This window comes from Oncorhynchus clarkii, chromosome 25 (genome assembly GCF_045791955.1).
Source record: "Oncorhynchus clarkii lewisi isolate Uvic-CL-2024 chromosome 25, UVic_Ocla_1.0, whole genome shotgun sequence".
Classification (NCBI taxonomy): Eukaryota; Metazoa; Chordata; class Actinopteri; order Salmoniformes; family Salmonidae; genus Oncorhynchus; species Oncorhynchus clarkii.
The window spans coordinates 33,325,082-33,336,017 of record NC_092171.1 but is presented as its reverse complement, the minus strand read 5'-3'; the positions used below and the strand labels follow the sequence as shown (position 1 = coordinate 33,336,017).

At 43.9% G+C, this 10,936-nt stretch overlaps 1 protein-coding gene across 1 annotated transcript in view; it reads left to right on the top strand.

The window, feature by feature from the left end:
- LOC139383623 (uncharacterized) overlaps window positions 1-10,936 on the top strand; it is a 48,387-nt gene that overhangs the window by 20,906 nt on the left and 16,545 nt on the right. The window contains exons 9-13 of the mRNA XM_071128173.1: window positions 4,208-4,382; window positions 6,090-6,272; window positions 9,458-9,601; window positions 9,912-10,046; window positions 10,481-10,642. Coding sequence (XP_070984274.1) covers window positions 4,208-4,382; window positions 6,090-6,272; window positions 9,458-9,601; window positions 9,912-10,046; window positions 10,481-10,642 — 799 coding nt within the window. The remainder of the gene's footprint in view (window positions 1-4,207; window positions 4,383-6,089; window positions 6,273-9,457; window positions 9,602-9,911; window positions 10,047-10,480; window positions 10,643-10,936) is intronic.

Sequence of the window (10,936 nt, the reverse complement as noted above, 5' to 3'; positions counted from 1 at the left end):
AAACAGAGAGTAGCAGAAGCAGCGTAAAAGAGGGGTTGGGGGGAGGCACACATTGCAAATAGTCCGGGTAGCCATTTGATTACCTGTTCGGGAGTCTTATGGCTTGGGAGTAAAAACTGTTGAGAAGCCTTTTTGTCCTAGACTTGGCACTCCAGTACTGCTTGCCATGCGGTAGTAGAGAGAACAGTCTATGAATGGGGTGGCTGGGGTCTTTGACAATTTGTAGGGCCTTTCTCTGACACCGCCTGGTATAGAGGTCCTGGATGGCAGGGAGCCAGTGATGTACTGGGCCGTACACACTACCCTCTGTAGTGCCTTGCGGTCAGAGGCCAAGCAATTGCCGTACCAGGCAGTGATGCACCCAGTCAGGATGCTCTCGATGTTGCAGCTGTAGAACCTTTTGAGGATCTCAGGACCCATGCCAAATATTTGTAGTTTCCTGAGGAATAGGCTTTGTCATGCCCAATTCACGACTGTCTTGGTGTGTTTGGACCATTCTTGTTTGTTGTTGATGTGGACACCAAGGAACTTGAAGCTCTCAACCTGCTCCACTACAGCCCCGTCGATGAGAAAGGGGGCGTGCTCAGTCCTCCTTTTCCTGTAGTCCACCAATAATCTCCTTAGTCTTGGTTACATTGAGGGATAGGTTGTTATTCTGGCACCACCCAGCCAGGTCTCTGACTTCCTCCCTATAGGTTGTCTCGTCGTTGTCGGTGATCAGGCCTACCACTGTCGTGTCGTCTGCAAACTTAATGATGGTGTTGGAGTCATGCCTGCCATGCAGTCGTGGGTGAACGGGGAATACAGGAGGGGACTGAGCACGCACCCCTGGGGAGCTCCAGTGTTGAGGATCAGCGTGGCCGATGTGTTGCTACCTACCCTCACAACCTGGGTGCGGCCTGTCAGGCAGTCCAGGATCCAGTTGCAGAAGGAGGTGTTTAGTCCCAGGATCATTAGCTTAGTGATGAACTTTGAGGGTACGATGGTGTTGAACGCTGAGCTGTCGTCAATGAATAGCATTCTCACATAAGTGTTCCTTTTGTCCAGGTGATAAAGGGCAGTGTGGAGTGCAATAGAGATTGCATTATCTGGGAATCTGTTTGGGCGGTATGGAAATTGGAGTGGGTCTAGGGTTTCTGGGATAATGGTGTTGATGTGAGCCATTACCAACCTTTGAAAGCACTTCATGGCTATGGACGTGTGTGCTACGGGTCTGTAGTCATTTAGGCAGGTTGCCTTTGTGTTCTTGGGCACAGGGACTATGGTGGTCTGCTTGAAACATGTTGGTATTACAGACTTAATCAGGGACATGTTGAAAATGTCAGTGAAGACACCTGCCAGTTCGTCAGCACATGCCCGGAGCACACGTCCTGGTAATCCATCTGGCCCCGCAGCCTTGTGTATTTTGACCTGTTTAAAGGTCTTACTCACATCGGCTACGGAGTGTGTGATCACATAGTCGCCCGGAACAGCTGATGCTCTCATGCAAGCCTCAGGGTTGCTTGCCTCGAAGCGAGCATAGAAGTGATTTAGCTCATCTGGTAGGCTTGTGTCACTGGGCCGCTCGCGGCTGTGCTTCCCTTTGTAGTCTGTAATAGTTTGCAAGCCCTGCCACATAAGACGAGCATCAGAGCCAGTGTAGTATGATTCAATCTTAGCCCTGTATTGACGCTTTGCCTGTTTGATGGTTCATCGCAGGGCATAGCAGGATTTCTTGTAAGTTTCCGGGTTAGAGTCTCGCACCTTGAAAGCGGCAGCTCTACCCTTTAGCTCAGTGCAAATGTTGCCTGTAATCCATGGCTTCTGGTTGGGGTATGTACGTACAGTCACTGTGGGGACGACGTCTTCGATGGACTTATTGATAAAGCCAGTGACTGATGTGACGTACTCCTCAATGCCATCAGAAGAATCCGGGAACATGTTCCAGTCTGTGATAGCAAAACAGTCCTGCATCTGCTTCATCTGACCACTTTTTTATAGACTGAGTGGTGCTTCCTGCTTTAATTTTTGCTTGTAAGCAGGAATCAGGAGGATAGAGTTGTGGTCAGATTTACCAAATGGAGGGCGAGGGAGAGCTTTGTACGTACTTCTGTGTGTGGAGTACAGGTGATCTAGAATAATTTTCCCTCTGGATGCACATTTAACATGTTGATGGAAATTTGGTAGAACTGATTTACGTTTCCCTGCATTATTGGTTTCCTGTTTGCTTATTTCCTTATACAGCTGACTGAGTGCGGCCTTAGTGCCAGCATCTGTCTGTGGTGGTAAATAAACAGCCATGAAAAGTATAGCTGAGAACTCTCTAGGCAAGTAGTGTGGCCTGCAATTTATCACATGTGATATACTCTACTTCAGGCGAGCAAAATCTAGAGACTTCCTTAGATTTTGTGCACCAGCTGTTGTTTACAAATATGCACAGACCCCCCCCCCCTCGTCTTACGAGGAGTGTGCTGTTCTATCTTTCCGGTGCAGCATGTATCTCGCTAGCTGAATATCCATGTCGTCATTCAGCCAGGATTCCGTGAAACATATGATATTACAGTTTTTGATGTCCCGTTGGTAGGATATTCGTGATCGTACCTCGTCTAGTTTATTGTCCAATGATTGCACGTTGGCGAGTAGTATTGACGGTAACGGCAGCTTTCACACTCGCCTTTTCCGGGTCTTGACCAGGCATCCGGTTCTTTGTCCTCTGTACCTGTGTCGCTTCCTCTTGCAAATAACGGTGATATTGGCCCTGCCGGGTGTTTGGAGAATGTCTTGTCTGAGGTGAGTGATCGCTGTCCTGATATCCAGAAGCTCTTTTTTTTGCCGTAAGATATGGTTGCAGAAACATTATGTATAAAATAAGTTACAAATAACGTGAAAAACCCCCACATAATACCACAATTGGTTGGGTGCCCATAAAACTGCTGCCATTTCTTCCAGTGCCATTTTTAGTAGTGGTTTCTTTGCAGCAATTCAACCATGAAGGCCTGATTCACACAGTCTCCTCTGAACAGTTCATGTTGAGATGTGTCTGTTACTTGAACGCATTTATTTTTGCTGCATTTTCTGAGGCTGGTAACTCTAATGAACTTATCCTCTGCAGCAGAGGTAACTCTGGGTCTTCCTTTCCTGTGGCGGTCCTCATGAGAGCCAGTTTCATCATAGAGCTTGATATTTTTTGAGACTGCACAAATTTCCCAGATCTACTGACCTTCATGTCTTAAAGTAATGATGGACTGTCGTTTCTCTTTGCTTATTTGAGCTGTTCTTGCCATAATACAGACTTGGTATTTTGCCAAATAGAGCTATCCCCTACCTTGTCACAACACAACTGATTGACTCAAACTCATTAAGAAGGAAAGAAATTCCACAAATGAACTTTTAACAAGGCACACCTGTTATTTGAAATGCATTCCAGGTGACTACCTCATGAAGCTGGTTGAGAGAATGCCAAGAGTTTGCAAAGCTGTCGTCAAGGCAAAGGGCGGCTACTTTGAAGAATCTCAAATATAAAATATGTTTAGATTTGTTTACCACTTTTTTGGGTACTACATGATTCCATGTGTTATGTCATAGTTTTGATATGTTCTCTATTATTAGAAAATAGTCAAATAAAGAAAGACCCTTGAATGAGTAGGTGTGTCCAAACTTTTGACTGGTACTGTACATTCCTCATACATGTAACCATTAACTTCTGGTGTAGCAAGTATTTCAAAGTACAACCCAACACCGTATACAGGGGTATTTTTGAAATACGGATGGGATGATTTTCAATACCCTGATGCTCAGGGAGTGTATGCTACACCACTGCTTAACTATAAATTAATCCTGTAAGATATAAATTATCTCCAGCTCGGGTCCAGCTATGAATCTGGAGTGGCTAGCTCCTGGATCAAGATCCTTGCTGCCTAAATTAGTTTTGTGCGTAAAAACAAAATTGTTTGTATATAGCTTCTTTCTTTTTGTAGCGCCCCTTGTGTTCACTGCCTATAATACCGTATACCACGGTATGAAAATCTGCTTACCCCCCAACACTAGTTCATATTTCTTTAATTCATGTAAAGTTACATACCTAAAAAAAATTATGTTCAAGCTCAGTTTTTCCTCTGACTCAGTGTGAAAGACAATATTTAAACAAATATCTTCAGCAATCTTGGTCTTTGCATGAAAAGCACCATATCTAACCGGTCTTATGCTCATTTTCTTTGTCCCCGTGCAGTGTGAAGTGTCGTGCTATGAAGCTATGTGTGGAGTCAGAGTTGGGGCTGAGACAAGTGCTGCAGGACCCTCTGCATGGATTCTCTCAGTGGAGTCAGGTTGTCTCTCAAGTGCTGGAGTCTTCTGCTGAAGTGTCTGAGTTCTCACACGTCGCCATGCTGGTGCAGAACATCCAGGTAGGAACAGCACACTGCAGACTGCTATTGATTTTAATCAACTATTATTCCACCAGGCTTAAAACTGGAATTCTTAATGGTGAAACTGCCATGTCCGTTTAGGATATTACAACAACAAACTGTTGAACAGCAGAAGATGTACAGCAGTAATGTTTTACACACTGCTGGATGCACCTCACCTTTCATTCACAAAGTAAAAACAATAACAGAGGTGCATGGACAGACAGTGGCCCTAATACGGATCCCATCTTTAAATGGGATGTAGCAGGATGTAAACAAACAACAAAATAATTTTAATACAGTAAAGCAAAATGCATAGAGAAAAAGTTCAACTCATATTTACAGTAAGAGTCACTCCCATCAATCAAACCGCTAAACCAGGATTGTGTTCATAAGGGGGGACATTAATGTCTGAATCTCAGTAGTAACTGTGGCTCTTAAGGCCTGGAGATGATAATGAAAAGAGAAAAGCAGATCTTCAGTATTCATGGTACCTTAATTAGGCCAGCTAGGGAAATGTAATCAGCCCTACATACAGTACTGGAACTGGACAGAGATTGGCTTAGAATGCGTCCCAAATAGCACCGTATTCTCTATTTAGTGCACTATTTTTGACCAGGGTGCAGTTTGGGACACATATCGTGGAAATCCATTACTGAGAGAGACTTGGTAATTTCTTCAAACAATCATCTTTATTTAATATCGATGAATTATTGCAATAATGAAACTGTCAACCCAACAGTCTTGACAGAGAATACTGGGTCGTTATATACAACACCTAAAACTACTTCAACCATGCCCCCCCCCCCCCCCCCCCACCGTGCAGATTGGGCACCATAACCCACCCTGGGTTCATCCTGTCGTTCCTGTGCGTGGGGGGGGGGGGGGGGGGGGGTGGTGTTCTACTCCTCCATGCTAATTTCCCAGATGTTTCCCAGATGCAAGAATGAGAACCAACAATGGAATGTTTGTTCTATTCCTCCAGGCTATCTCTATCTCGGGGACACACACACATCTCATCTATAGAATGCCCAGTTAGACCAGAGACATATGTCTCACATGCACCACTATTGATAGACTGGAATGTGTCTGTTTGTTTTTTTTATCACCAAGACATTAATCAATTGTCAGCTTCAAGCTATCTCTAGTAAAACCGATGTCCTCGACACCCAGACTAGCTGCAGGAAGCTAGAGGGACACCATAAAACTCAGCATTAGCAGGCCAGTCTTACTCTAAGTTAAATATATAATAGTTTACTATTAATATCCACCAAATCAGGTTAGTATGTAATTTTTTATTTCGTCACGCGTCCTCGCCTTCTCCATCAGAAAATTACTTCCTCCTAATATAAACTCCCCTCCAGATATGGGAGTAATGACAGCAAAGGTCAGGGAGCTCAATCAATCCCTGATCTGTGCAAAAGAAGATATGCTTGCTGTACTTTCACACCAAGAAATGTGTGATCTATCTACTAGAGGCACATATTTCTACTACACATAGCTTTCATCTATGGTGTGTTCCCTCTTAAATCGTTATTTTTCTTTGTATCTCCCCCTTTTTTCTCTCCTTCCCCTTTCAATATCCCCTCTTTTACTGTCTTCCATCTACACACTTACACTTTTCTTGATTTATCCCCTGCCTATATATATATTTAAAAAAAAAATCCCCCTCACTGTCTTTCCCTATTTCGCTCATCCCCCCTACAGAGGTTGCTGAAGCACAGTCTGCAGCTGCAGGAGCAGTTGCGTTTGATGCTGTTGAAGAGAGATCTGCTGTGTTCAGTGTTTGGCTCAGACAGCGCAGAGAGTCTAATGACAGCGCTCAATGACACCGTGAGGAAAAGGGAGTTACTGCACAACCAGCTGCTGCAGAGGAAAGCAAGACTGCAGGTGTGTGGTGTGGTGTGTGTGTGTGTTTGTCATAGACCAATTCTTATAGCTTTTAGCCGTACCCTTATCCTACTCCTCCTCTGTTCCTCTGGTGATGTAGAGGTGAATCCAGGCCCTGCAGTGCCTAGCTCCACTCCTATAACCTACCAGGTACCACCCCAAAGCCGTAAACACGGGCACCCTCATAAATATCATCCTAACCAACTTGCCCTCTAAATACACCTCTGCTGTTTTCAACCAAGATCTCAGCGATCACTGCCTCATTGCCTGCATCCGTAATGGGTCAGCGGTCAAACGACCTCCACTCATCACTGTCAAACGCTCCCTGAAACACTTCAGCGAGCAGGCCTTTCTAATCGACCTGGCCGGGGTATCCTGGAAGGATATTGATCTCATCCCGTCAGTAGAGGATGCCTGGTTATTTTTTTAAAATGCCTTCTTCACCATCTTAACTAAGCATGCCCCATTCAAGAAATTTAGAACCAGGAACAGCTCTTGGTTCTCTCCAGACCTGACTGCCCTTAACCAACACAAAAACATCCTGTGGCGTTCTGCATTCGCATTCAACAGCCCCCACGATATGTAACTTTTCAGGGAAACTAGAAACCAATACACACAGGCAGTTAGAAAAGCCTAGGCTAGCTTCTTCAAGCAGAAATGTATTTCCTGCAAAACAAACTCAAAAAAAGTTCTGGGACACTGTAAAGTCCATGGAGAATAAGAACACCTCCTCCCAGCTGCCCACTGCACTGAAAATAGGAAATACTGTCACCACTGATAAATCCACTATAATTGAGAATAGAAGCATTTTTCTACAGCTGGCCATGCTTTCCACCTGGCTACCCCTACCCCGGTCAACAGCACTGCATCCCCCCACTGCAACTCGCCCAAGCCTTCCCCATTTCTCCTTCTCCCAAATCCAGTCAGCCGATGTTCTGAAAGTGCCGCAAAATCTGGACCCCTTCATATCAGCCGGGCTAGACAATCTGGACCCTTTCTTTCTAAAACTATCTGCCGAAATTATTGCCACCCCTATTACTAGCCTGTTCAACCTCTCTTTTGTGTTGTCTGAGATTCCCAAAGATTGGAAAGCAGCTGCGGTCATCCCCCTCTTCAAAGGGGGGGACACTCTTGACCCAAACTGCTACAGACCTATATCTACCCTACCCTGCCTTTCTAAGTTCTTCGAAAGCCAAGTCCCCCCTTATCTCAGCTCGCTGGTCACCATAGCAGCACCCAACTGTAGCACACGCTCCAGCAGGTATATCTCTCTAGTCACCCCCAAAACCAATTCTTCCTTTGGCCGCCTCTCCTTCCAGTTCTCTGCTGCCAATGACTGGAACGAACTACAAAAATCTCTGAAACTGGAAACACTTATCTCCCTCACTAGCTTTAAGCACCAGCTGTCAGAGCAGCTCACAGATTACTGCACCTGTACATTAGAGGTCGACCGATTAATCGGAATGGCCGATTAATTAGGGACGTTTTCATAACAATCGGAAATCGGTATTTTTGGGCGCCTATTTGCCGATTTAAAAAATTAATAAAAAATAAATACATTTTGTTTTGTTTTTATACCTTTATTTAACTTGGCAAGTCAGTTAAGAACACATTCTTATTTTCAATGACGACCTAGGAACGGTGGGTTAACTGCCTGTTCAGGGGCAGAACGACAGATTTTCACCTTGTCAGCTCGGGGGATCCATCTTGCAACCTTACAGTTAACTAGTCCAACGCAATAACGACCTGCCTCTCTCTCGTTGCACTCCACAAGGAGACTGCCTGTGCCGCGAATGCAGTAAGCCAAGGTAAGTTGCTAGCTAGCGTCAATCATAATCACTAGTTAACTACACATGGTTGATGATATTACTAGATATTATCTAGCGTGCCTGCGTTGCATATAATCTGACTGAGCATACAAGCATCTGACTGAGCGGTGGTATGCAGAAGCAGGCGTGTAAACATTCATTCAAACAGCACTTTCGTGCGTCAAGCATTGCGCTGTTTATGACTTCAAGCCTATCAACTCCCGAGATGAGGCTGGTGTAACCGAAGTGAAATGACTAGCTAGTTAGCGCGCGCTAATAGCGTTTCACACGTCACTCGCTCTGAGCCTTCTAGTAGTTGTTCCCCTTGCTCTGCATGGGTAACGCTGCTTCGATGGTGGCTGTTGTCGTTGTGTTGCTGGTTCGAGCCCAGGGAGGAGCGAGGAGAGGGACGGAAGCTATACTGTTACACTGGCAATACTAAAGTGCCTATAAGAACATCCAATTGTCAAAGGTTAATGAAATACAAATGGTATAGAGGGAAACAGTCCTATAATTCCTATAATAACTACAACCTAAAACTTCTTACCTGGGAATATTGAAGACTCGTGTTAAAAGGAACCACCAGCTCTCATATGTTCTCATGTTCTGAGCAAGGAGCTTTCTTACATAGCACATATTGCACTTTTACTTTCTTCTCCAACACTTTGTTTTTGCATTATTTAAACCAAATTGAACATGTTTCATTATTTACTTGAGGCTAAATTGATTTTATTGATGTATTATATTAAGTTAAAATAAGTGTTAATTCAGTATTGTTGTAATTGTCATTATTACAACAACAAAAAATTTCAACGGCCGATTAATCGGTATCGGCTTTTTTGGTCCTCCAATAATTGGTATCGGTATCGGCGTTGAAAAATCATAATCGGTCGACCTCTACTGTACTTAGCCCATCTATAATTTAGCCCAAACAACTACCTCTTTCCCTACTGTATTTATTTATTTTGCTCCTTTGCACCCCATTATTTATATCTCTACATTGCACATTCTTCCACTGCAAATCAACCATTCCAGTGTTTTACTTGCTGTATTGTATTTACTTCGCCACCATGGCCTTTTTTGCCTTTTACCTCCCTTATCTCACCTCATTTGGTCACATTGTATATAGACTTGTTTATACTGTATTATTGACTGTATGTTTGTTTTACTCCATGTGTAACTCTGTGTTGTTGTATGTGTTGAACTGCTTTGCTTTATCTTGGGCAGGTCGCAATTGTAAATGAGAACTTGTTCTCAACTTGCCTACCTGGTTAAATAAAGGTGAAATAAATAAATAGGGCTCTGGTTGAATGTAGTGCATTATTGGGGTGCCATTTTACATGCAACCCCTAATTTCTGATATGTCCTTTCTTTTAGGGTTTGATCTCAAGGACAAAGGACTTTGGGGACGCCTGCAAGTCAATCAGGAACAAGCTGACCCTGCTGAGAGAGAGACTGACCTCAGCAGACAGCCTCCAGCCAGACATACTGTCCAAGAAGAGCCAGTCAGACCAGCAACTGGTGGGTCACTCACTGCCATGGAGATCCTATGATGAAGTTCATTGTTTCATACAATATATTACCACATATGATCAGGTTCTAGAATGAACATTTTCCTGACCAAGATGGCTGTTTTGTACCAACACCCATTCTAGTGTTCTATTTAATTCTGTGCTCACGGTAATCTACACCTGTGTCTCTCAAACTGGTTTCCTCTAGCCAGTTCCAGTGTGTACTAGGAGAAGCATATACATATATAAGCAAAGCATTTATAAAGCATTGATCATTTGTTTTACTATTAATAAGCTACTGCTTGTGTCCTCTCTCTCAGGTGATCAAGAAGGACTTGGAGGACTGTGAGGCCCACATCACAGCTCTGGAGACTCTGGTGTCGTCTAGCTCTGCTAACAGGACACAGTTTGAGAGGCTTTACGGGGACTGGAGAAACCTTTACAAGTCCGTCAGGGTAAGAAGGGCTCTGAGAGAGACGGCAACTCCATACTTTCTTCACAGGTTAACAAAGACCCTTTTCATGCTACTGTGTATTTTCCCTTTATTTAACTAGGCAAGTCAGTTAAGAACAAATTCCTATTTTCAATGACGGACTAGGAACAGTGGATTAACTGCCTTGTTCAGGGGCAGAGTGACAGATTTGTACCTTGTCTGCTTAGGGATTTGATCTTGCAACCTTTTGGTTACTAGTCCAACGCTCTAACCACTAGGCTACGCTGCTGCCAGGCTTTCGGGGGTTACGCATCATTATAGTTTCTGGAAACGTGCTGGGAAGAACAATGTGAAAAGAAAATATCCCAGTCAACAGTACTGTTAGGGTTGGCACTATAGTGTTAATCAGGCACATGTATTTGTGCATTCATGTTTGGATGTGTCTCTCTGTGTCAGGTAAAGGTGAAGGAGAGTGAGGAGAGCATCGGGGGGCACGAGAGTTTCCACGTGAGCCTGCTAAACGTGGAGAAGTGGTTGATGATTATGAGGCAGAAGCTGGAGTCCTACCGCAGTTCTACTGGGGAGTGGAGCCTGGACAACAGACAGCAAGAGGCTGAGGTACTGACTTTCCACATTTATCTGTTATGTTCTTGTATCGTATGGTATGTTATGTCTAGGTTAATATGTTGATGGGACAACAGACAGCACAAGACTGGTCTGTTATCTTAAAGGGCAACGCCACCACTTTTCAACTTCATTTTCAGTATCTCCGGCACAATACCAATGTCAACATATGTGAAAACGGCAAATTGTTATGTTTTGTATAATTTTTTTTTATTTTTTATTTTTAACTAGGCAAGTCAGTTAAGAACAAATTCTTATTTACAATGATGGCTTACCAAAAGGCCTCCT